This window comes from Neomonachus schauinslandi, chromosome 5 (assembly GCF_002201575.2).
Source record: "Neomonachus schauinslandi chromosome 5, ASM220157v2, whole genome shotgun sequence".
Classification (NCBI taxonomy): Eukaryota; Metazoa; Chordata; class Mammalia; order Carnivora; family Phocidae; genus Neomonachus; species Neomonachus schauinslandi.
The window spans coordinates 60437018-60462830 of NC_058407.1; the positions used below are offsets into that span (position 1 = coordinate 60437018).

General features: G+C 49.5%; 3 protein-coding genes across 5 annotated transcripts; 1 reads left to right on the top strand and 2 right to left on the bottom strand.

Moving 5' to 3' along the window:
• The first annotated feature begins 783 nt into the window (after positions 1–783).
• Positions 784–14548, top strand: AAAS (aladin WD repeat nucleoporin). 2 transcript variants are annotated; one of them, XM_021686769.2, is made up of 16 exons: positions 784–940; positions 1617–1744; positions 5331–5386; positions 5702–5793; positions 5991–6037; positions 6281–6379; positions 6698–6841; positions 12178–12298; positions 12635–12759; positions 12957–13017; positions 13158–13248; positions 13453–13546; positions 13629–13696; positions 13836–13917; positions 14033–14117; positions 14250–14548. In XM_021686769.2, the coding sequence occupies exons 1-16, from the start codon at positions 818–820 to the stop codon at positions 14472–14474; spliced, it is 1641 nt and encodes a 546-aa protein (XP_021542444.1). In that variant the 5' UTR covers positions 784–817; the 3' UTR covers positions 14475–14548. The 2 variants fall into 2 exon arrangements, with proteins under 2 accessions (XP_021542444.1, XP_044770761.1); XM_044914826.1 differs by lacking the exon at positions 6281–6379 and having other exon boundaries at positions 14250–14498.
• A 232-nt stretch (positions 14549–14780) lies between these two features.
• MYG1 (MYG1 exonuclease) lies at positions 14781–21683 on the bottom strand. The gene is made up of 7 exons (XM_021686768.2): positions 21437–21683; positions 21185–21297; positions 17987–18146; positions 15711–15863; positions 15450–15572; positions 15155–15336; positions 14781–14997 (listed from the first exon to the last, which is right to left on the bottom strand). The coding sequence occupies exons 1-7, from the start codon at positions 21650–21652 to the stop codon at positions 14799–14801; spliced, it is 1146 nt and encodes a 381-aa protein (XP_021542443.1). The 5' UTR covers positions 21653–21683; the 3' UTR covers positions 14781–14798.
• Positions 21684–21936: 253 nt separating this feature from the next.
• On the bottom strand, positions 21937–25349 carry PFDN5 (prefoldin subunit 5). 2 transcript variants are annotated; one of them, XM_021686767.2, is made up of 6 exons: positions 25227–25349; positions 24921–25023; positions 24597–24628; positions 23567–23641; positions 23345–23450; positions 21937–22143 (listed from the first exon to the last, which is right to left on the bottom strand). In XM_021686767.2, exons 1-6 carry the CDS (start codon positions 25296–25298, stop codon positions 22067–22069), a joined length of 465 nt encoding a protein of 154 aa, XP_021542442.1. In that variant the 5' UTR covers positions 25299–25349; the 3' UTR covers positions 21937–22066. The 2 variants fall into 2 exon arrangements, with proteins under 2 accessions (XP_021542442.1, XP_044770762.1); XM_044914827.1 differs by lacking the exons at positions 24597–24628; positions 24921–25023 and having other exon boundaries at positions 25227–25298.
• Between the last annotated feature and the right edge of the window lie 464 nt (positions 25350–25813).

The window sequence follows — 25813 nt, forward strand, 5'->3', positions numbered from 1 at the left end:
GTTAAGCATCTGCCTTGGGCTTAGGTCTTGATCCCAGGGCCCTGGGATAGAGCCCCGTATCCAGCTCCTTGCTCAAAAGGGAGCCTGCTTCTCCCTCTGCCTCTCTCTCTCTGTCTCTCATGAGTAAATAAATAAAATCTTTAAACAAAAATTATATAAGCACTTTACTGTATAATACACACTCAGGAAACGTCACTTTTTTCCAACTCACTCGCCCTCCACCCCTAACCCCGGGAGCCTGAGGTTTTGGCTGGCGCATCCCTCTCCCTCCCAAGGTCTCTCCTGACTTTACTCCTCCCGGAGGCTTTTCCCTCAGCTTTCCAGCCAGCTGCCCAAGAAGGTCCGCATTTTCCTCTGGACGATCCACGGTCCTGGGAGGGTTTAATTAGATACTTCCCTGAACGTGGCTTATCTTGGGCTTTCTGAGCGCTGAGAGGTGAGTGGGAAACTGTGTTGCGGAATTCGGAACTGGGGGAAAAAGGCAGTCTCACAGAAAACACACACACACACACACACACACACACACACACACAAACCCCACTCTGACCCTTAACTAGGGGCTGACCCTGCGGACATGCCGGCGCCGCTCCCCCTCCGGCCGCCAGGCGGCGCGCGAGGAAGTTCTGGCAGTCTGTCCCGGGACTGCGCACGCGTTCGTGTTCTGCGTTTCTCTTCCCCTAACTTCCGTTGAATTTGGGCACTGCCGTTTGTCCCAGACGGGTACCCGTACGGATCCGAATCTAGCCCGGGAACTAAGAGGGTTAGGGAAGCGGGATCCGTGAGCTTACCGATTCCAGACGTCCTCGGGCCCGGCAAGATGTGTTCCCTGGGACTGTTCCCTCCGCCGCCGCCTAGGGGTCAAGTCACCCTCTACGAGCACAATAACGAGTTGACGACAGGCAATAGCTATGAGAGTCCGCCTCCCGACTTCCGGGGCCAGGTGGTCGGAGCGAGGAGGGAGGGGATCTACCGGCGTGGGGGCGGGGCCCGAGAGAATAGGGGACCTGAGGCCCCGTAGCGGGGCCAGCGGTCGTGGTCCTCAGGCTGGTCGACTGGAAGCAGCCTGGCCCAGACTCGAGACTAGAAGGGCTGGAATGTATTTTAGGGCTGGGATTGGAGGATGAGGGATGTTGAGGAGCTGTGGGGCGGGCCTGGAGGGAATGGAGAGAATGAGGGAGAATTTAGGGGATGTGAGGGTGCAGGAGAACTGTTGAAAAGTTGAAGACCGTATCTGTGAGAGCTGGGAAGGCACAACCTGGAGTTTGTTTTTTTTTTTTTTCTCCCCCACGGAGTTCCTGGGAAAGAAAAGGGAGAGAAACTGCTGATTTATTGAGCGTTTGCTATGTAAGAAAGAGACTGAATCAGGTGTGCCTCACAGATGTTCTAAGATCCAATAATCACAGCAACCCTATGAAATACGCTAGTTTTACAGATAAGGGAGTTAAGCTGTTTCACTTTCCCACAAGGATTAAGTTTATGGGAATGGGAAACAGGTTTCCAGAGCCTCTTACTCTTAGCCCAGCCATGGTTTGGAGATGGCAGGGAGTTCAGCAGAGATCTGGGAAAGAGACTGACTCACTGTCACACCTCTCACACCTCTCACTTCTGGCCTATAGTGGATCAATCTTCCTGTCCTGAACCTAACCAAGGATCCCCTGAAGACCCCTGGGAGGCTGGACCATGGCACAAGAACTGCCTTCATCCATCACCGGGAGCAAGTGTGGAAGAGATGCATCAACGTATGGTGAGATGTCGCAAAGGGTCTCCCGGATCATGGTCTGCAGATCCCAGAGAAGATGGGGTCAACATCCCTCTGCCTTGGGCTGCCAGGCTCTCTTTAGCTCAGTGCCGGATATCATTCATCATAACAAATTAGTAGTCCTTATTGGGAAACCTAAGTCGACAGTAGTTCATTTCATCTCCAATGACTTGCCTTGCTTTCTGGTTTAAGTGAGCCTGCTCCCTACCTGCTCTTTGTATCATTACCACTTTCTGAGCCCTTACCTGAAGCTCAGCAAGGTTAGGGATAGTGTTGCAGTGAATAATCTCATATTTAGGTCATTCGTTTAGCACATTTAGGAGTGGAGCCATACTGCCTGGGTTCAGGTCCTGGCTTTGTCACTCTTTAGCTGTGTGATCTTGGGCAAGTTACTTAATCACTTGGTCCCTCACTTTCCTCATCTGTAAAAGGGGACCGATTTTACAAGGTGTAGTGACGATGAAATGAATTAATGGATGTAAAGCACTTAGAGAACAGTGCCTGGCACATACATATTAATACCTTCAAGGGTTAAAAAAAAAAATACCTTCAAGGGTTAGTTATTATCACTGTCATGTGTAGGATAAATTCCTACAAATCTAGTTGGTGGCTTCAAAGGGTATGTTCATTTGTAATTTTGTGAGCTGCTGCCAAATGGCCCTCCATTGAAATTGTACATATTTACAGTCCCACCAGCAGTGTATGAGAGTGCCCGCTCCCCAACACACGTGCCGCCAGATCGAGGTATTTGTTATCAGAGTACCATTTAATTTGCGCATCTTTGTGTGAGTGAAGTTAAACAGCCATTCATTGTCTGATAAGTCATTCAGTCCCTGATAAGTCATTCTTTCTCACTGCCTACCTCTTCAGTTGCTGCTTCTCTGCCTTCTCTGTGCCTCCTCTTTCCGATGTCCCTGAAATGCTGGTGTCCTGGGCTGGACTCGGAATTGAGACTTCATACCTGGGTGTTCCCTTGTCTACCAGACACCCTCAGTTGGCTCTTCTGCAGGCTTTTACACACTCCGCGTGTTCAAAGCCGATCTCTTCATTTTCCTTTCCAAACCTGCTTTTTTTTTTTTTAAGATTTTTTATTTATTTATTTGAGAGAGAGAGAATGAGAGAGAGAGCACATGAGAGGGGGGAGGGTCAGAGGGAGAAGCAGACTCCCCGCCGAGCAGGGAGCCCGATGCGGGACTCGATCCAGGGACTCCAGGATCATGACCTGAGCCGAAGGCAGTCGCTTAACCAACTGAGCCACCCAGGCGCCCTCCAAACCTGTTTCTATCTCGTGTTTTTCATCTCAAGGAATGGCCTCACTGCTCATTCAGGAGCAAGTGGTTTTTTTTTTTTAGATTTTATTTATTTATTTGACAGATGCAGCGAGAGAGGGAACACAAGCAGGGGGAGTGGGAGAGGGAGAAGCAGGCTCCCCGCTGAGCAGGGAGCCCGATGCGGGGCTCAATCCCAGGACCCTGGGATCATGACCTGAGCCGAAGGCAGATGCTTAACGACTGAGCCCCCCCCAGGCGCCCCAGGAGCAAGTGATTTTTGAGTGTAGGCTCTGAGGCAGACAGGTTGAATCCTGATGCAGCTATGTCCTATCGAGGTCACATTGACAATATCAACCTCTTAATGCCTCTGTTCTCTCATCTACAAATGCAGATGTAACAATACCTATGTTGAAGGGTTGTGATAGTGACTGAATTAGATAATGCATGCAGAGCATCTAGCCCAGCCTTGGCGTATGGTGCGCAGTATTAGCTACTGCGATTATTACATAGGTGTTTCGTTTGATGTTACTCCTACTAATGTCTAGTTAGCCCTCAAATTCTGTTCATTCTACTTCTTCAACCTCTCAAATCTATCTGCTTTTCTCCAACCCTGTTGGTTCAGAGCACTTTGGCCTTTTTTCCAGATTCCTGCAGTAGCTTCTTAACTCATCCCCTCCTCTCCATTTTTGTGCCGTCCCTCTAATTTGTAGCCACACTGATCTTTCTAAAATGCCAGTTTGGGGGGGTGGTGCCTGGGTGGCTTAGTTGGTTGGGCATCCGACTCTTGGTTTCTGCTCAGGTCGTGAGATGGAGCCCGCTCCAGGCTCCATGCTCAGTGGAAAGTCTGCTTGAAGGTTCTCTCCTGCCCCTCCCCCAACTGGTGCGCACATATGCCTGTGCTCGCTTGCTCTCTCTCTCAAATAAATAAATCTTTAAAATGCTGGTGTGATCAGTTTATTCCTCTGCTTAAAATCCTTCCATGGTGGGGCAACTGGCTTGCTCAGTCAGTAGAGCATGACTGTTGATCTCAGGGTCATGAGTTTGAACCCATGTTGGGTGTAGAGATTACTTAAAAAAAAAAAAATCTTTCCATGGCTTTCCATTCACAGGCTTAGGGTGGGCCTTGATCCCCTGACCTGCTCACAAAGCCCTGAAAGACTTCTGAGCCTTAGTTGCCTTGTTGGTATGAGCAGAATGCCATTCAGATTAGTGTGATAATTAAATGAAAGGATAATATATAAAGTGCCTGGCACATACTTGGAACTCATTAAGTGTGAATGCTCCTTTTTTTTTTTTTTAAGATTTTGTGTTGTGTTATTTTATTTTAAGTAGGCTCCATACCCAGCATGGAGCCCGTTGTGGGGCTTGAACTCACGACCCTGAGATCAAGACCTGAGCTGAAATCAAGAGTCAGACACTTAACTGACTGAGCCACCCAGGCATCCCAGAGATTTTATTTTATTTATTTATATATTTTTTAAAGATTTTATTTGTTTATTTGAGAGAGAGAGTGAGAAACATCATGAGAGGGGAGAGGGTCAGAGGGAGAAACAGGCTTCCCGCTGAGCCCGGAGCCCGACGTGGGACTTGATCTCAGGGCTCTGGAATCATGACCTGAGCCGAAGGCAGTCACCCAACCAACTGAGCCACCCAGGTGCCCCGCAAAGATTTTATTTTTAAGTGATCTCTACATCCATTGTGGGGCCTGAACTCAAAACCCGGAGATTAAGAGTCACACATTCCTGGGGCGCCTGGGTGGCTCAGTCGGTTAAGCGACTGCCTTCGGCTCAGGTCATGATCCTGGAGTCCCGGGATCGAGTCCCGCATCGGGCTCTCTGCTCGGCAGGGAGCCTGCTTCTCCCTCTGACCCTCCCCCTCTCGTGCTCTCTGTCTCTCATTCTCTCTCGCAAATAAATAAATAAAATCTTTATTTTTTATTTTATTTATTTATTTTTAAAGATTTTATTTATTTATTTGCGAGAGAGAGAGAGAGCGAGAGCACGAGAGGGGGAGGGTCAGAGGGAGAAGCAGGCTCCCTGCCGAGCAGAGAGCCCGATGCGGGACTCGATCCCGGGACTCCAGGATCATGACCTGAGCCGAAGGCAGTCGCTTAACCGACTGAGCCACCCAGGCGCCCAATAAATAAAATCTTAAAAAAAAAAGTCACACATTCCACCTACTATGCCACCCAGGCGCCCCTGAGTGCTTTTATTTTTAGTACACATTTACTAAATGAGTATAACTTGCAGAGGGAGACCAAAGGGATCAGAGTAATCTGACTCCCAGCTTCCTCTCCTCAGGCGTGATATGGGCCTTTTTGGGGTGCTGAATGAAATCGCGAACTCAGAGGAGGAGGGTAAGTACTTTTCCCTACAACCTTCTCTAGTTTTGTGGTTGGCATCTCCCCTCCATATTTTTCCTAACTCATCCCAATACCTCTGGGCCCAGCCCCCTTCCCTTTAGCCTTGTTTTTCCTGTCCTAGTTGTCTATGTGGTGCCATCTTCTTTTGTCCTCTGCCTATCTCACATACCCCAGAGTGGGTATCTTGAGTATGGGTTGGGCAGAAGGCCCTGGGGAATGCTTGTCCTTTCCTTGTTCATTCCTTATCCAAGGGTACCCAGTGACAGCCCTGTGAATGGTTTAATCAGAGCTGCTTCCTCATCCCCACAGTGTTTGAGTGGGTGAAGACGGCGTCCAGCTGGGCCCTGGCACTCTGTCGATGGGCCTCCTCCCTCCATGGGTCCCTGTTCCCCCATCTGTCTGTAAGTTTGGCTTCCTCCCCTGGCCCTTTGGCTGCTACTCCCTCACTCCTGCCCTCTTCCACTTCCCATCCCTTAGGGTCAGGGTGGGGTGGGAAGAAAGGCTGCAGAGGGTGGGAGTGGTCCAGTTCCCCTGTGGGAAGTTGGGGGGATAAGCTCCCTTTGCCCCAGCACATCCTCTATCCGCTTTGTTCTCACAGCTCAGGAGCGAAGATCTGATTGCTGAATTTGCCCAAGTCACAAACTGGTGAGTGTACAAGCCCTGAGGCTTTTGTGGGAAGGAAGTCCTGAACCTTGGAACTTCTCTGGGGGAGAGGGAAGTCAAGGCAGAGACCCCTCTCACCCCTTTCCTGACTGTTACCCACATTCTCACTCCCAAAAAAAGAAATAAAAGAAAAAGTGAAAAGCAATAATGCCCTCACGTGAAAGGGAACCTGAGCCTCTGGGTTGGGGGATGGGTTCAGGCCCCTCATGCTCACTCTGGCCCCAGGTCCAGCTGCTGCTTGCGGGTCTTTGCCTGGCACCCCCACACCAACAAGTTTGCAGTGGCCCTGCTAGATGACTCAATCCGGGTGTATAATGCCAACAGGTATGTGGACACCTACTGGGCGGGCTCTGACTCTTCGGTCTCCCTAAGTCAGTCTTCTTTCCTCATCAGTCTTGGTTCCAGGGCTCCTGTAGGTTCCTGGGCCTGGGCCACAGGACCCCTTCCAGAACTAGGGTCAGGGAGTCTCTACAACTAGATGTGTCCCATTTCCAGATCTAACCTTTATCCTATCCTATCCCATAATACCCCTAGGCCCTGGGTGATCAGCTTTCTTCTCTTGCCTTTCCCTCCTCAACTGAATTCCGGTCCCCTGAGCTATAGTGTCCCTGCTTTGACTCAGTCCCTTAACGTTCACCACAGCACTATAGTCCCCTCCCTGAAGCACCGGCTGCAGCGAAATGTGGCCGCTCTGGCCTGGAAGCCCCTCAGTGCCTCTGTCTTGGCTGTGGCCTGCCAGACCTGCATTCTCATCTGGACCCTGGACCCCACCTCTCTGTCTACCCGGTGAGTCCCAGTAGCCTCTGTCTTCCCTTGGCCGGAGGCTTGTGGCCGTGTTAGTGGTGGTGGTGGGTGGCCAGGAGGTCTGGAAGTTCTTTATCTTCACAGCACTTCCCAGGGCTGGGAGAAGCAGACCTAAGGTCAATGTCGAGCTGCTGAGAATGCTGTAATCTAGAGAAAGGGACAGAACTGGGAGCTTCTGAAATTGTGGGCAGTGTGTATACATGGATCATGGAGTAGAAAGACTGACTTTTCCAGAGGACTGTCAGATGTAGGGTTAAAGGCAGTGGGGGAGGGGATTCATATAGACATAAGTTGAAATCAAGGAAACTGGAAAAAGAATCCCCATGAGAACTAAGTAAATATAACATCAGAAACTCATCCTTTAAATTATGAATAAAGAAGAAAACTTTATGGCCAGCCTTATTAGGGTAAAAGAGAAAATCAAAGTACAGTATTTTTCAGAGTGGGAAAGAAGAGATAACTGCAGATATGGAAGAAAATAGAAGAATTATTACAGAATATCATGTATAAGTTTAGACCAACACATTGAAAATCTAAAGGAAATATTTGATTCTCTACCAACATCTGTAACCAAAGTGGATTGTGTAAAAGAAATTAAAACAGATGAGCTCTACCACTAAAAAAAAATGCCACACAGACATGGCTTTACGAGAGGTCTAATTTCAAAGAAAAGATAATCTCCGTGTTTTTGTTTGTATTTTTTATTTTATTTTTTTAAGATTTTATTTATTTATTTGTGAGAGAGAGAGAGCGCATGCACAGGCAGGGGGAGCGGCAGACAGAGGGAGAAACAGGCTCTCCGCTGAGCAGGGAGCCCGATGCAGGGCTCGATCCCAGGACCCTGGGATCATGATTTGAGCCAAAGGTGGACGCTTAATCGACTGAGCCACCCAGGTGTCCTTGTTTGTTTTTAAAGTAGGCTCCACGCCCAGCACATAGTGGGGCTTGAACTCATGACCCTGTGATTACAGTCACATGCTCTACCGACTGAGCCAGCCAGGCTCCCCTCCATGTTATTTGAATTAGACCAGATCACAGAAAAATTGGGAAATTTTTGGAAATCAGGCTCCTGATTTTTTTCTTTTAATAAACTTTATTTGGCATAATTTTAGATTTTTATTTATTTTTAATTTTTTAAAAAGATTTTATTTATTTATTTGAGAGAGAGAGCACATGAGACAGGGGAGGGTCAGAGGGAGAAGCAGACTCCCTGCTGAGCAGGGAGCCCGACGCGGGACTCAATCCAGGGACTGCAGGATCATGACCCGAGCCGAAGGCAGTCACTCAACCAACTGAGCCACCCAGGCGCCCCAAAAGATTTTATTTATTTATTTGACAGAGACATAGCGAGAGAGGGGAACACAATCAGAGGGAGTGGGAGAGGGAGAAGCAGGCTTCCCACGGAGCAGGGAGCCCGATGTGGGGCCCGATCCCAGGACCCTGCGATCATGACCTGAGCCGAAGGCAGATGCTTAATGACTGAGCCACCCAGGCGCCTCTAATTTTAGATTTTTAGAACAGCTGCAAAGATAGTACAGAGAGTTTTGAATATCCATCACCCAGTTTCACCCATTGTTTTTTTTAGATTTTTTAAAATTTATTCATTTGAGAGAGAGTGAACGAGAGAGAGAGAGCACACAAGCACATGAACCCAGGGGCAGAGGGAGAGGGAGAAGCAGACTCCTGCTGAGCCTGGAGCCTGATGCGGGACTTGATCCCAGGACCCTGGGATCATGACCTGAGCCAAAGGCAGACACCTAACCAACCAGCTACCCAGGCATCCCTGTTTCACCCATTGTTAACATCTTGTTACCATGTGACATTTGTCAAAACTAAGAAACTGACGTTTATATGTTATTAACTAAACTCAGACTTTCTTCAAATTTCACCAGTTTTTCCATTGATGTCCTCCTTCTGTCCCAGAATCCATCCTGGTTTATTTTTATAAAGCTCAAACCTAAAACCTAAGCCTGACAATAAGTAGTATAAGAAAGACAATATTTTAGCATAGATTTAAAACTCCTAAAGAAAATATTAGCAAATAGAGTCCAAAAGCATATTTTAAAAAAAATCTTAACCAAGTAGGATTTTTCAGAAATTAGACTGTCATCAGGAAATCTATTAACATGATTTATTAAATTAGCAAATTAGGGTGGGAGGATGGGTTAGCCTGGTGGTGGGTATTGAGGAGGGCACATTCTGCATGGAGCACTGGGTGTTATGCACAAACAATGAATCATGGAACACTACATCTAAAACTAATGATGTAATGTATGGGGATTAACATAAGAATAAAAAAAAAGACTAATAAAAAAATTAGCAAATTAAAGGAGAAAACAAAGTATTTACTGAGAAAAAAAAAGTATTTACTCAGAATCAGTGGCTACCATATTAGTGAATATGAAATATTAAAGGTATTTTTTTCAGTAATGTCAAGATCAAGACAGAGATATATTATCACTGTTATTTTTATTTAAGATTTTATTTTTTTAAGTAATCTCTACACCAAGTGTGGGGCTTGAACTCACAACCCCGAGATCAAGAGTCACATGCTTTACCTACTGAGCTAGCCAGGTGTCCCCCATTATCACTGTTATTAATCAACATTATATTTGGAGATTCTAGTGAGTGCAGTAAGACAAGAAAAAAGGTGAAGTCTTGAAAACAGGGAAAATTATTCTTCTTTGAAGATAATGATTTCATACCTAGATAAAACAAGCGACTCAGCTAAAAAAACCTCTTTGAGCTAATAAGAAATTTAAATGTAGGAAGGTGACTGGATCCAGGAGACCAAAAGTGTAATAGTTTCCTTTTATACCTACAATCATCATTGAGAAATTGAAATGGAAAAAATATTCTACTTACAACATGTGCAGTTACCAAAATCACTGGGAATGAATTGTTAAATTTATTTAATCTACTAGACATCTGGAGAAAGTTGTGAAAGAACATAAAGCAAGAGCTGACTAAACGGAGAGACACACTGTACGCCTGGACAGGAATGTGTCATCATAGAAATGTCAAATTAAGTGGACTTGCAACCAGAATTCTGCTGGGTTTGGTTTTTCTGAACTGGGCAAAATGATATTCAGAGTTTTTTATTTTTTTTTATTTGAGAGAGAGAGAATGAGAGAGAGCGAGTACATGAGAGGGGGGAGGGTCAGAGGGAGAAGCAGACTCCCTGCCGAGCAGGGAGCCCGATGCGGGACTTGATCCAGGGACTCCAGGATCATGACCTGAGCCGAAGGCAGTCGCTTAACCAACTGAGCCACCCAGGCGCCCCAGAGTTTTTATTAAAGAATAAATATGGAAGAGTTGCCAAGAGAAGTTTGAAAAGGAAGAATGTGGAGGGGAGACTTGCCCTACCAAGTATTAAATATCTTATGAAGTTACAGTAATGGGAATTTATTGGCATGAGGATAGACAAACAGATCAGCATAATTGTGTAACATTCAGGAATAGATCTAAGAATATATGAGAAATGTGGCTTTTCATTGCAATGAAGTTTAGATTTTTTTATTTTAGTGTTGGGCTAATTGGCTCTCCATTTAGGAAATAATAAAGGTAGTCCTTGCTTTATACTTTTTCTATACAGGGGCGCCTGGGTGGCTCAGTCGTTGAGCATCTGCCTTCGGCTCAGGTCATCATCCCAGGGTCCTGGGATTGAGCCCCGCATCGGGCTTCCTGCTCGGCGGGAAGCCTGCTTCTCCCTCTCCCACTCCCCCTGCTTGTGTTCCTGCTCTCGCTCTCTCTCTCTCCGTCAAATAAATAAATAAAATCTTTAAAAAAAAAAAATTCTATACTTTTTCTTTTCTTTTTTTTTTTTTTTATTCATGAGAGACAGAGCGAGAGAGAAAGGCAGAGGGAGAAGCAGGCTCCCAAGGAGCAGGGAGCCCGATGCGGGACTCGATCCCAGGACCCTGAGATCATGACCTGAGCCGAAGGCAGACGTTAACCATCTGAGCCACCCAGGCGCCCTATACTTTTTCTATACAAATAAATTCCAAGCAGAGAAAAGAACTAAGTGTAAAAATAAAAGGATTGGAAGAAAATACAGAATTTTTTTTTTTAAAATACATAATATTTTTCACTCATTCAGAATGGTGGTATTAAAATTATAATGTTTGGTAATATCCAGTACTAGCAAGACCAGGAAAATGGGTACTTTTTTTCTTGGTGAGAAGACTATATTGTGGTACAAACTTTTCAGAAAATAATTTGTTGGCATATTTATTTTTTTATTTTTATTTATTTTTTAAAAGATTTTATTTATTTATTTGACATAGCCTGCCACTCCCCCTGTTTGTGCGCTCACGCTCTCTCTCTCGCTCACAAATAAATAAAATAAAATCTTTAAAAAATAAAAAAATAAAAGTGCAAGCCTTTTTTACTCCCAAATTATGAACACATAGTAACACGAGTACATAAGGATATAGATATAGAGAATATTTTTTGCAGCATTGTTTGAAATGATAAAACACTACAAACAGTTGTAATGTCCATTTGTGGAGGTATGACTGAATCAGTTCTAGTTTCTTGATTCAGGGCAGTGCAGACAGCGGAGCCACTGAAAAGAATGAGATGGATCTCTATGAACGGACCTGAAAAGAGAACTAGGGTTTATTGTAAAGTTCAGGAAACAGTTGTAGGTCGGCGACCTAAGGTCCCACTGGCGCTAGAGGTGGTTACCGTTCAGTGGTGGAGGAGGAGGGCGGCGTTCAGGTAGTAGCCTGCACCTGTCAGGCCAAGTACGCGGCTCAGGAAGTACGAGGCAGCTCCCAGCCCGGTGGTGGAGGACGACCCCCCCGCTGCACCTTTGTGACAAGCAGAAAACCATGCAGGAGCACAGAGGGAGAGTAATTCTGACAAGGAAAGAGGGGAGGGACAGGGTTTGCGGCACAGGATGAGTTCTGGGGAGCAGCAGATAACTCTGGAGAGGAGACTGGAACCTTGAGGTAACATCACAGATGATCCGGGGCTCCAGGCTGGATGGCCCCATGGGGAGAGGGCTCTGGTCTGGGGCGGAGCGTGACCTCTCCCAGGCTCGGCACCATCTAGCCTTGCTGGTCGAAGTGTGTGTCTCCTGGACGCCTACAGTGAAAGCTTACTCCCTTTCACTCGTTTTCATCTGTGGACCTAATGGTGGTGATTTTGCCCTTTTTTTTTTCTTCTTCCTTTAACTTCCATGACCCTTACTCATTTCCCCTAACCTGGATTTGAGGGACCATTGGGATGTGGAAGTTTTGTCAGGAGGTAAGGAAATAGTCATGGGGTGTCCTTGTCTCCTTCTGATTTCATACCCTGTTTCCCCTCTGCAGACCCTCTTCCGGTTGTGCCCAAGTGCTCTCTCACCCTGGACACACACCTGTCACCAGCTTGGCCTGGGCGCCCAGTGGGGGGCGGCTGCTCTCAGCTTCACCTGTGGATGCTGCTATCCTGGTGAGTTGGTCCCCCCCTCTTGCGGTCATTTCAGCCCCCCTCAGACTTGAGGCAAGAGCATTCTTTGCCTGGGGGTGGAAGATAGCCTATGGGGAGGAGAGAAATAATCGTCCATTCAGTGTTAAACTTACCCAGGGAAGGAGCGGTACCATTCACACTCCTCAGACGTACAATTCTGCTTGCTGTCACTGCACATATCAGCCTATTCCCTCCTGTTCTACAGTCCCTCTCCTGCTTCATCTCCTTTCTGTGTCTTTGTACCTTGAGTAAGGGCAGCCCCTGTGACAGGATAGGGATGCTGGAGTTTCCTCGCTCATCCCGACCCCTCTGGCCTAGGTATGGGATGTCTCAACAGAGACCTGTGTTCCCCTTCCCTGGTTTCGGGGAGGCGGGGTTACCAATCTGCTCTGGTCCCCGGATGGCAGCAAAGTCCTGGCTACCACTCCTTCAGCTGTCTTTCGGTGAGTGGGAGGAGGCCAGAGGGAGGGGGAGGGCAAGGACGACCTAGAGAAAGGCACTTGGCTCCTGGAACTTCCAGCAGCAGAACCTTCTGTTCTGTTCGCATTCTCTGACCTGGCCCTGGGACTGGCAGGCGGAGGGCAGTCCAGGTTTTGGAACCTAGAGGTCCTGAGTTGTGACCTGCCTCTCTCCGGCACAGAGTCTGGGAGGCCCAGATGTGGACTTGTGAGAGATGGCCTACTCTGTCAGGGCGGTGTCAGGTGAGAGGGGACCGTGATTCAGAGAGCTGGGGAGGAGGCGGGTCCCCGGTGCCCCAAGCATGTCTCCCCTCACCCTCTACTTTTCTTCCTGCATTCCCCTGCCGACCGATGTTCTCCTGCCTTTTGCTCCCTGACCCCAGACTGGCTGCTGGAGCCCAGATGGAAACCGACTGCTGTTCACTGTATTGGGGGAACCACTCATTTACTCCTTGTCGTTCCCAGAACGTTGCGGTGAGTCAGGGGAAACAGCTCAGGATGCAGAATATCTGGGGTAGTCAGAGGGAGGTAGGAATCCTCTGGAAGACGCTACTCTGAAGGATAAAGGGAAGTAAAGCTTGGGAGACTTGAGAGGTGTTGATGCTTACAACGGATGTGAGGCAGAGGACCAGTGAGAGGCCCGCTTGCTGTACTTCAGAGCCTCCGCCCTTCTTGCAGGGGAGGGGAAGGGGCGCGTTGGAGGTGCCAAGTCAGCCACCATTGTGGCGGATCTTTCTGAGACGACAGTACAGACACCAGATGGAGAGGAAAGGTGAGCTGAATGGCTAAGGGAGGGGCGGTGAAAAGGTGGGCGGGACCATGCTGAGCCCTCCCAACTGACTCTTGTAACTCAGATTTGGGGGAGAAGCCCACTCCATGGTCTGGGACCCCAGTGGGGAGCGTCTGGCTGTGCTCATGAAAGGTAAGAGTTGGGAAGGACTTTGCTCAGGCCACGGCCGTCTTCCCATTAGTGGAGGGTGTCCGGGCCCGGGCTGCCGTCCTCTGCCCTGCGCTGGGATTCTGCCTCCAGGGTGCCTTCCTAGCGCATCCATTTCTCATAGGAAATCCACGGGTCCAGGATGGGAAACCAGTCATCCTCCTTTTTCGCACTCGAAACAGCCCCGTGTTTGAGCTGCTTCCTTGGTAAGTGCCAGGTAGGCCATCAGGTCTGAACTCCCTACCCACCTTCCCACACCCCACTCAGAACCCACATCCTGCTTCACCCGTCTCCAGCTGCCTGCTCACCTTCTCCCCCTAGCGGCATTATCCAGGGGGAGCCGGGGGCCCAGGCGCAGCTCATCACTTTCCATCCATCCTTCAACAAAGGGGCTCTGCTCAGTGTGGTGAGTAGGCCAGGCTGCTGGGCATTTGGGGAGCAGAATGGAGGAACTGAGGGCTGTGGCTGCTACGTGGCCCTGCCATGTGGCCTTCTTTGGGCCTAGGCTCTGATTGATTTTTCTTGTCCCTCTCTGCAGTGCTGGTCCACAGGCCGAATTGCCCACATCCCTCTGTACTTTGTTAATGCCCAGTTTCCACGTTTTAGCCCAGTGCTTGGCCGAACCCAGGAGCCCCCAGCTGGGGGTGGAGGCTCTACTCATGATCTACCCCTCTTTACTGAGACATCCCCAACCTCTGCCCCGTGGGACCCTCTCCCAGGGCCACTGCCTGCCCAGTCCCACTCCCCTCACTCGCACTTCTAATAATAAACAATACCCTTTGTTGTTTTCCACTCCGTTACGAGACTTTTTTTCCAGGGAGTTGCACTGGGGTCTAGTGAAGAAAAAAAAAAAAAGGTGTGGACTTTGGGTTAAGATGGCTGTGTTACTTTTTATGAATTTGGCCAACTTATTTAACCCTAGGAACTGGGTGGTTCTCAGGTGATTTGGAAAGCAGAGCTAAGAAAAGACCTACCATAGGCTTTGGCATGTAATAGACTTTCACTTTTCCCAAGTTTCAGGCAAGTTCCCAAAATGGTGCAGGCAATAATGGGGCAAGGACTTGATCAGTATGCGACAGATGACGTTTTATTGGACTAGGGAGTTTGTGGGAGGCTTAGGTACCGGGCGCTGGGCCAGGGTGGCACAGGCCATGCTCAGGGCACCCTCTCTGGTGTGGTGCCCACCAATGAAGCCGCTGGTGTGGACAAAGATGCAGCCAGGAATCCCACTGACCTGGTCCAGGGCCTCATCCCGAAGACCCCGCCATGGCTCTGGCAGGGGCAGCCTACAAGTGAACAGAAAGAGGAAGTCAGTGGGAGCAGGTGGAGGCCTGGAGGAGTAGAGAGAGGGAGCACAGAAGAGGCCAAGGTTAGTGGTCCCTCTGATAGGGCTGAAACAGGCCTGAAGGTCAAGGGCCGCAGGGTGGTCCTCTAGGGCCTTACCGGCTCTGGAATGAATGGGGCTCCTTGGGCACACACTGTACCCGCCACTGTCCAGCCTGGTCAGTGTAGATAACGAAGGCGATGGTCCCCGGTGGGGACAGCCCAGATTCCAGGTGGTAGAGGTGCTCTTTCCAGGGGCATCCACCGTTCGCCAGTTCTATTATCTCCCCACTTGGGTCCACCTGAAAGGGAGGCCGGGCTGGGAGACGAGGGTGGAAGCAGGAGCCCCTGCCGGCCAGCAGCCTGCCAACAGTCACTAAGCCGCGAACCACGGTGCCTCCTCCCGGGCCTGTACCTGGAATCGCTGGGCCAGGGCTGCTTCCACCAAGCCCCGAGCTGGCAGCCAGCTGTGCTGGTAGAAGTCCAGTCTCTGCAGGAACTCCTCTCGGACTAGGGCCATTGCACGCTTGAACCCGGCCTGGGGATCGTGGGAATGAGAACCGCGGTGCTGGCCCCAGCTTTTGACTTTGCTAGGATTGGAGGAGGCAACCACTCTCCTGTCCTCCCCCAAAGTGCTTACAGGCCTCCTGGTCTCTTCCTTTGGGGCTCTCCTTACCTCGGTGTCTTGGTTGGGCTGGTTCCAGACAGGATTCAGTCGGGCAACCCGGGCGCTCAGTGTGGTAGTCAGCGCGTATCTAGGCTCTCCCTCTTCCCACTGGGAGATCCCATTGTCCACTGCGTCCACCTCCTCCACAAAGTTCTCATACATCTAAGGCGGTAGCAGGAGTAAATGCTCTTGGGGATTCCTACCATTTGCATCACGTTTTACAGATTTCACTCATTTAATCTCCACAACAGCCCCCTGAGGGTGTCTCAACATTCACTGGATGAAGAAAGGGGGAACTGGGGAGTTCGGTGGCTTCAGGTGGGATCTAATCGTGCTGGGGCTGGAATTCCGATCACCTGACTTGTAATCCAGCATTCCCTCCAGTACCGCACAAAGCCTGAGTCAAGGCCAGCATGGGTGAAGGGGGGGCTGCTGACTTCAGAATAAGGAAGGTCTCGAGTTCCCATTAGGGGCTCTGGGAGTGGATCCCGGTGGCTGAGATAGGGTAAATCTCCAGGTGGGCTGAGTAGGCTATTCAGTGACCTGGTAACTGAGGTACATGAGGGTCTGGCCAAACACGAGTCAGGTGGGAGGGTTGAGTGCTGGACCAGACATGGGAGCTGGGATGTGGTCCCAGGGAAGCCCATGACGTGTCACGTGGTGGGAACAGGTACTGCAACCCCTGAGGCCAAAGAAAGGGTAGGGTAGTGCTGCAAGAGTCTGGGGGCAGGGACACCTGCGTGGTTCAGTCGGCGGCTGGGCATCTGCCTTTGGCTCAGGTCATGATCCCGGGGTCCTGGGATCAAGTCCTGCATTGGGCTCCTGGCTCTGTGGGGAACCTGCTTCTGCCTGCCGCTCCCCCTGCTTGTGCATGCACAAGCTTTCTCTCTCTGACAAAATCTTTTTATTTTATTTTTTTAAAGATTTTATTTATTTGAGAGAGAGAGAATGAGAGACAGCATGAGAGGGAGGAAGGTCAGAGGGAGAAGCAGACTCCCTGCTGAGCAGGGAGCCCGATGCGGGACTCGATCCCGGGACTCCAGGATCATGACCTGAGCCAAAGGCAGTCGCTTAACCAACTGAGCCACCCAGGCGCCCCTCTCTCTGACAAAATCTTAAAAAAAAAAAAAAGTCTGGGGGTAGAAACGACATGGGATATGAACGTTTACAGCAAAATTGCTCTGCACGTAGGCTTACAACATCAACATGTCCGTGGTATGCAGCTAAGTGCTCCCCTCGGGGAGAGCTGAAAAGAAACTCCCTTATGCCCAGCCTCTCTTGCTCTGGACCCCAACCTGATAATCAACTAAAACTTGGTATAATCTACTTCAGTTGCTTAGAAGCCCCTCAGCAGGGGGCATGGGTGGCTCAGTTGGTTAAGCGTGTACCTTCAGCTCAGGTCATGATCCTAAGGTCTTGGGATCAAGCCACACATCAGGCTCCTTGCTCAGCCCCCCCCCACACTTGTGCACTCTTTCTCTTTTATTCTCTCTCAAATAAATAAAGGAAATCTTAAAAAAAAAAAAAAATTAGAAGCCCCTCAGCAGAAGGGAAAATGGACTCAGGCAGTCTAAAAACCTTAGTATTCCCAAAGCTCCAATTCAACCATTCATATTTCTTCACTTCTTTGGGTCGTACTAACGCTGTGTCACGGGGCAAATAGGCAAGCTATGACAGAACCGAACTCCGTGGCTTCTGCAAAAACCAGAGTTGACGGAATCTGCAGCTTGACTAGTGAATGTCACAGGCGTGGGGGGTCAAGCAGGTGTCCTCAGAATCACTGATCTGACAGGTGTACCCCCATTCCTTCCCCGAAGCAGGAATGTGCTGAGCTGCTCACAGGGGATGCTGGTGGAACCTGAAGATACTTTCATAATCCAACCCTTCCCAGCTGAACGTCCCAATTCGTGTCCCAGATACGCTTCCCTCCACCTTCAGGGCAGCCAGAACCTCTAAGCCATGTGCTTCCCAACACAAGCAGCCTCTTCTATTACCAAGTTGTTGAACAATCATTTTTTATGCGTGTCAGGTCAAGAAAAAGACCAGGAAACACTGCTTTATGGTTTTCAAAGCCCTTCCCCGAACACTACGTCACCCACTTCTTGCAACCACCCCGGGATAGAGGTGAGAGAGATGAGCCATCCCCTGTGAGAAGATGAGCCTGACCGGGGGAGAAGGTGCTGAGCCAACTGTAGGCCAGGAGTCCTGAGGCCCAGTCCCGCGTGAGTGCCATTCCCAGTTGGTGGAGACACATTTACGGGTCATCTCTGTCCTTGGGTCCCCACCTTGTCATAGATGGTGCCCACCATGCTGTCCTCTTCGCTGGTGCCCAGCAACCGGGCCAGCAGCTTGTGCCCGAAGTGCAAATAGATGAGTCCCGCACTGCTCAGCTTGGTCTGCCAAGGCTTCCCAGGAGACAGGGAGCTCATGGTCTCTGTGAAAGATCTGAGGAACACAGGGAGGTAGGGCTGAGGCAGAGCTGCCCCAGTTAGCCCACAGCATGTGCCTGCACGTGCAGGCTCGAGGGGGTGGAGGCTGGAGAACACTCAGGAGTCGGGAGGAGGGTGCCCAGCTGTGGGGCTTTAGCTTTTCCTCGGGGTTCAACATGGATCTCAGCTTGGAGTCTCCATTCACGCTTTCATTTGACAATGGTTAATTCAATGCTTACTACATGCCAGGCTTTGCGTTTTAGACATCAGGGGTAAAAAAAAAAACCTCTAAGACAAGGGCGCCCGGGTAGCTCAGTTGGTAAAGTGTCTGCCTTGAGCTCAGGTCACGATCCCAGAGTCCTGGGATCGAGTCCCGCCTTGGGCTCCCTGCTCAGTGGGGAGCCTGCTTCTCCCTCTGCTTGCTGCTCCCCCTGCTTGTGCTCTCCCTCTGACAAATAAATTTAAAAAATCTTAAAAAACAACAACAAAAAACCCAACAAAACCAAAACCCTAAGACAATGTCCCTGCCTTCAAGTTCATCTACTACAGGCAGACAAGCCCACAACCAACCAAGCGAATGCTCTAGCTAGGTTATAAACAAAGGAAAGAGGGGAGGAGAGATTTCAGGTCATTCTTTTTTTTTTTTTAAGATTTTATTTATTTATTTGAGAGAGAGAGAATGAGAGAGCACATGAGAGTGGGGAGGGTCAGAGGGAGAAGCAGGCTCCCCGCTGAGCAGGGAGCCCGACGTGGGACTCGATCCCGGGACTCCAGGATCATGACCTGAGCCAAAGGCAGTCGCTTAACCAACTGAGCCACCCAGGCGCCCTCAGGTCATTCTTAAAAGAGGAATTAGGTGTTCGCCAGCCAGACAAAAGGTCAAGGAGAAAAGGCATTCCAGGTAGATGGAACAACATCTCTTACAATGGCTAAGACAGGTCTCTACATGGAACTGCAAGAAAGGCAGCTTGGGTATGAGGAGTGGCAAAAAAAATAAAGCTAGAGGGTAAGCAAGGGCCAGATCATGGCAGGCCTCGTCCACCATAGTTTGGATTTTGGACTTTATCTGTAGGTAGTGGGGAGCCACTGAGAAATTTTCAGTGGACAAGTTCATGTGAGAGCACTGTGCCAGCCAGCATGCAGAACAAATGCAAGGTCACCCGCAGGTGCAGGGGAGTGAGGAAAGCAGAAATCTGAATTCTCAGTGGCACAGAGAATAGGGAAATGGTATGACAGTCCTGAGGGAAGTAGAAACTACCGCTGTAATTTCTAATACCAGTCTGTCAGAATCAGCTAGAGAGCTTACTTTTGCTTTAGTGTTTTTTATTATTGAGTAAATACAAAAATATTTATAAAATGTTCATAAGGTATAAAGATTAATGCATAGTCAGCCCCCAGATAAAAGTCCAAAAAGAAGCTAAACGAAATTGTTGATGGAAACAGACATATGCGCTAAACTACACAGTAAAACAGGGGTATGATGAACACGGAATTAAGGACACCGCTTGCTTCTGGGGAGGCAGGGGACCGGGACAGCGAAGAAGTACTGGTGCCCAGATGCAAAGGTAATGGTAGTCTTCTAGTTCTGAGGTTGGGAGATCAGTCCATGGGTGTTTGTTACGTGTTTTATATTCCAAAAGTTCTAAATACATCGTTTTATGTATCAAATACTGCATAGTTAAAAAAAAATATATAAAATCATTAGGAAAAAGGAATTACTCAATATTGTCGAGTGCTACAAAGAGGTCTGTTAAGGTGAGACCCTGCACCAGCAACCTGAGTTCGGTGTTGAGGGGCCCTTTCCATGAGCATTTCCAGTGGAGAGATTGGGAGAGGACCAGCAGAAAGAATGAACGGAATGAACTGGAAGGGATGTGGAACCAGGGCCAGCTCTTTCATTGATGAGAGGCTGAGAAGGGAGGGTAAGAGATGAGTCTATAAACAGCAGGAGGGTTCCCCCACCACATCATTTATGGATGTAATACGTACACTTAAAAAAAAAAAAAAAGGGAAAGGGAGAAAAATACTTAAAGAAAATTACAATAAAATATTCTCATACTCTGTCAGAGATCCCCACTTTAAGCAGTGTGGGGTATATGAGGGAGGGTTTGGTTTTTTATTTACTCTTGATTTCCAAATGGAGACGCCTGGGCAGAGTTTTAGGCTGGGGGAGGGGGTGCCTGGGTGGCTCAGTGGCTTAAGTGCCTGCCTTCGGCTCAGGTCATGATCCCAGGGTCCTGGGATGGAGCCCCGAGTGGAGCCTGCTTTCTCCCTCTTGAAGCTCTGCCCCTCCAACTGCTCATGCTCTCTCACTCTCTCAAATAAGTAAATAAAATCTTAAAAGAGAAACAAACACTGGGGAGAACGGTGGTGTGAGCCCCCCGAGGAGAAAGTAATAGATCACAAAAGGGGCAAACAGAAGGGAACAATGTTTCCTGAACTGGAAAGAGGGAGCTGAGGATGCTTGGGAATGGGAATCTGCGGATGTGCATGCAGGAAAGGCTCAATTTCCTTTGAAAAGGAGGTGGCAGGGTCACTCACTGAGGGAGTTTGATGAGGTAGGGGCCTGAGAGGAAGAGGACTGAAATGGTACCATGGATAATGGGTCAGCCTTGGAAAAGAAAGATTTCCCAATGTACGAGTATAAATGAAGTAGAGGACCACATACATCCGAGCTGTCACCACCACCGCTGCCATGTGGGCCCAGCAGTCCGAAGTGGGGCAGCAAGGGCAAGTGAAAGGACCAATCTGAACTGGGGTATTAACTGGGGTGAGGATGGTGCTAGTGGGAGAAAATCCTCACTGGGCCAAGGAAGGCGGCCGGCGGGGAGGGGCGTGAGGACCGCCTGGAAGCCAGGGAGGCCCAAGGCCAGGGGGATGGACGCAAAGCAGGGGGCGAGCCGGCAGGCTGTAGTCCCGTGGCACTCAGCAGCTGGCTTTCCAGGATGAGGCGGTCCCCTTCGCGGGCACGGATCACCGCAGTGGATGGCTGCCTTGGGGCACAGAACAAAGCTGAAGTCAAGGACGCTAAAGAAATGCAATCTGGGCACTCACCTCTGGTGATGGTCATATCGGTGTCTCTGAGGGTCGTACTCGCCACCCACATCTACCACGATGTCACAAGAAGCCAGTTTTTCGGGGTCCCGGGTCCGTACAATCTCTGCATCCTGCAGCGGACACAGGAGGTGAGGGGGCGGCCAGGGTCGTGCAGAGAGAGAATGAATGTTCGGGGAAGGAGGGGGTGCTCGGGCGCAGCCCGCCCGGGAAGCCCTCAGGGGTCCCGGGGTCAGTTTCCGCGGATCGTACCCGGTACTCGGGCAGGAGGCGCAGCAGTGCGCACGCCAGGGCTTCATCACAGTGGAAAGTGCCGTTGTGCGTGCCGATTCGGGGCGGCGCCATGAGGCTGTCGCGGGGTCGCTTGGACGGCGGGACGGACTCCAGGCTGAGCCCACGGGGCCGGGGTCGCGAGGCTGGCGGCGGCCGCAGCAGATGTAGGAGACCGCGCGGGAAGCGGCAGCCCATACAGCCTCCCGGGTCGGGAGGGGGGGGGGGGTCGTCGACCCGGAAGAGGAAGCGCACGCGCAGCTCCATTTCCGCCGGACGGCCGTTCCCACGGCAACCGGCCCGCAGAGAGCGGCGCCTCGCGGAATTTCTGCCGGACTCCTCCAAAGGCCCAGGGTGGAGCCTCCGAGATAAGCACTGCATCCCCCACTAACTGAGCAGGCTCTGGGGAGGGGCACAGCATGTCCGTCACCGCCCTCCCATGTCATCACCAGTCCTTTGCTTCATGCAAGAAAAGACCAACATTCTGCCCAGCTGGCACATTTATTAGCATCAAACACAAGATCGTTCTCTTCCTGGACCCCAGGAAGCCACGCCCACAAAGTCCCAAGCTCCTGAAGCAGAGTCCCTCTGCCCCAGATCTGAAACAAGCTCTCAGGCCTTGGCAGTAGCCTGAGTTGCCCCCAGGGCTGTGAGCTGCTGAATCTTCTGGCTCATCATCTCCATGACAGCTGTGGGAAAAAAGAAGAGTCAGATCCTGGTCTGGAGCTTGAGGGGAGAACCCAGAGTTCAGGAAACGTGAGGAAAAAATTTAAAGACAGGTGGACAACCAAGTACAGTTAATAAAACTTATAACACAGTGATGGGCGCCTGGGTGGTGGTGTTGGTTAAGCGTGGGACTCTTGGTTTTGGCTCAGATCCTGATCTCAGGGTCTTGAGATGGAGCTCCACTTCCGGCTCCTAGCTCAGCATAGAGTCCGCTTGAGAGTCTCTCCCCCCCGCTCTTCCCCCCCACCCTGCTCGCGCACTCTCTCAAATAATTAAAAACAAAACAAAACAAAACAACCCCAAAGCTTTTAACACTGATCCACTGTGGGACACATTTACATGCATACACAAATTTACAGTCTACAATGTGTCAGTAAATATATGATAACCACTGAGACATAAAAATGAACAAAACACATTATTAAACGAGTCAAACATAACTGTGGATAAGATTTTCACCTTTAGAACAGTGATTCTCAATCCTGACTGTGTAACAGAATTACCTGGGGAATTTTTATTTTTCTATTTTTATTTTTTCAAAGATTTTATTTATTTGCGAGAGAGAGAATGAGAGACAGAGAGCATGAGAGGGAGGAGGGCCAGCAGGGAGCCTGCTGAGCAGGGAGCCTGATGTGGGACTCGATCCCGTGACTCCAGGATCATGACCTGAGCCGAAAGCAGTCGCTTAACCAACTGAGCTACCCAGGCGCCCCTTCCTGGGGAGTTTTTAGAAAAACACTGACCCCCTAGAGTCCCCCCACCCCCAGGTTGATTTAATTGGTTTGGCTTGGACTCAGGCTTCCTCTTTAAACTTCCTGGGTTATTCTCATGTGTAGCCAGGGTTGCAATGGCTAGTACTTAGTTAGGGCTGTTATTTCTTTCCTGTGTGTTCATTTACATGTATCATCTCCCCCATTCCATCCCCATTAAATAGAACACCCCAAGAACAAGGATGATTTCCTTCCTCTAAATTTCTCAAGCACCCAATGCAGCAATCTACAAATAGTGGATATGTAATGCACAGAATCTAGAGAATACATCTAGACACCAAAGAGAAAGACATGGTTTTAATCTAGCAAAGGGGACACCCCCAGTTCATACCGGAATCCATGCTCTTTACCATGGAAGTAGAAAGGGTGAAGAGGTGCCCCAGGCCAATCTTACCCTGTTTCATGGCATGCTTCTCCTGCAGAGCTGGCTGGATTTTCTCCATTTGCTTGGTAAGGAAGTCTATCTTCCTCTTGAAAAAGTCCTTGGCATCCTCAGCTGTCTGCAAGGTCAGAGGTGAATGAAGGGCTAAGAGGAGACCCTATGCGGCACTCTAGGTCTTCCCCTAAACTTCCTTTCCCTGCTCAGAGGGGCATCCAGGTGGTTACTTCCACTCACCTTTTCTACATAGTAGCCTGTTCCCACATCGATGAGTACATGTTCCACATCATGTAGCTTCCCAGGGACATACATCTGAGAAGCAAGGATTAAGGGAAAACTAGCCCAGCAGGAGTGTCATGATTCCCTGTCAGCCAGCCTGCTTGGCCTTCTTTTCTAAAAAGCTACAAGCCACAAGGACTGAAGAATCTGGAGGCCTTAGAACTGTACCTATACACTCCAACTGGGAAGGGACAGAGAAGTCGGCTCCTTATGGAGAAAATGGCATATGCTAGAACACTCTCTTGCCCTGATCCCCTCTCCCATCCTACAAGCAGTTCTTACAGTTTTTTCCACTAGCCCCCCCAGAAGGACTAGATACAATGATATTTTCCTACTGCTGGAGAGTAGTAAAGTGAAAAGCCGGCTTCACTTTCCATCAACAGCCCCAGTCATGAAATCACTAGCTAATTCCTAGTGGATTTAATGCTCACTATTTAGCCAACCCCTACCACACTGCTTCTGTATTTCTTTTTCAGCCTGTCAGTTCTCAGACTACAGCTTACAGATGCCCTACTGTCGTAACTTAACTCATTCAAGTAAAACACTGAACGGGTAGCCACAATCCAGGTTTCTTGGTAACAACAGTTTAGAAATAAGAGCCATAAGTAAGCCAAAACAGGATTCATAAACACAGCCAACCCCCTTGTTTCTATATCCTGTTATTCTTCCATCGTTTATCTCTTCTAAGTTATTATTAAAAGTCTAAACCCACCTGTTTTGTCTTCCTATTAGAGGATATTCTCAAACAGCAAAGGGAAATAATCACATCTCAATTCTACATATGCCTTGGTGCTCACAAGGCATTAGCTGGATGTTGGCCCCAGGTTAGGTAGGAGAGGTACAAAGAATGCATAATAAGAGCGTTCTCAGAATCATGGGGACTCTCTGGAGTAATCAAAACTAATCCCATTTTTTTTCCTTTTTTTTTCGGGCGAGGGGTGAGAGAGAAAAGGAAAGAGCAGGGTAGCAGTTTCTGTGGAAAGGATACAGAACTCGTCAGTGGGACGAGTAATTCTTTCCCTGTGAAAGCAATTAAGACAAACATCTGGGGAAGGTTAAGACGTTAAAGAGAGTTCCAAGATGGCAGAGAGAATGAGAGATTTTAAGAAAAGAACGGAAACAGGGACAACAGCAGAGGAATGTCCTGTACATTTCAACTCTAGATAGGCAACATGAAAGGGCTCCTGTAGCGCTCTACAGTACGTAAAGGATTGCTTTCTCATCTCAGGTAAGGACAACGGGATTAGAAGGCGGGACGAGAGTAGCCGGCTCACCACATCCCCCAGGTTGCCTTCACGCGCCTACCCCATACCCTCGTTGTTCTTGTTCAGCACGTTCAGACAGTCCTTGGCTTCCACATACTTGGTCTGTACCACCTTGAGCTGGGCAATGGACGTGGACAGGAACTCCACTTCCTACAGAGGACGGGAAATAGGATCATTGTGGAGGGCTGGAGAGAGAGGGGGCACTGCCGGAGAGGGGGCCGATCCTGGGATGGGGTGGGGGTTTCCCAGGGGAAGGGAAGCCTCCCAAAGAGGGGAGGAATGGGGGCGAGGGAGGACGCGTGGGCAGGAGGCACGTGAAGCGGGAATGGGGTGTCTCTGCCGCCCGTCCCCACCTGGTCCAGCTGGTTCTTGAGCATTTCTAGCTGCGGCAGGTTCAGCTCGGTGATGTTAACTGACTGCGCCATGTTGGGAAGGAGGACTAACGGCGCGGAAGCCGGCTCGACCAGCAACGCTCTAGCCGCCCGCTGCGCATCTCGATGGCTGCGCCAGGAGGCCTCGCTGTGCCGGACATCTCTATGGTCCTTCGTCGGGGCGGGGAAGGGCGGGCTGGAGCCTTTCGGAGACTTACATTGGTTTGGCGAAAGCTGCGTATTGTTTTCACAAAACCTCCGACGCCTACCATAGTAAAGTTGGAGCAAACAGGACTACTTCCCTCAGGGAGCTTAAAAATCTTAAAAATACCCGGTTCATCATCACAACATTGCGAAGTAATGTATGCTACTCCGTGTGGGTGCTCTAAACCTAACGAACCACAGGCAAGAAAGAAGCCTGTGAAATTCGCGGGTCAAGTAGCATCGTGAGTGGTCCTTTGGGCTCACACGGTGGAAAGGTCTGGTGGTGGAGAGAACCATAAGGAGTCACGTTGTCAACCAACAAGTACAGCACAAGGTTTAGTAATCAAAACGATGTTTTACCATGT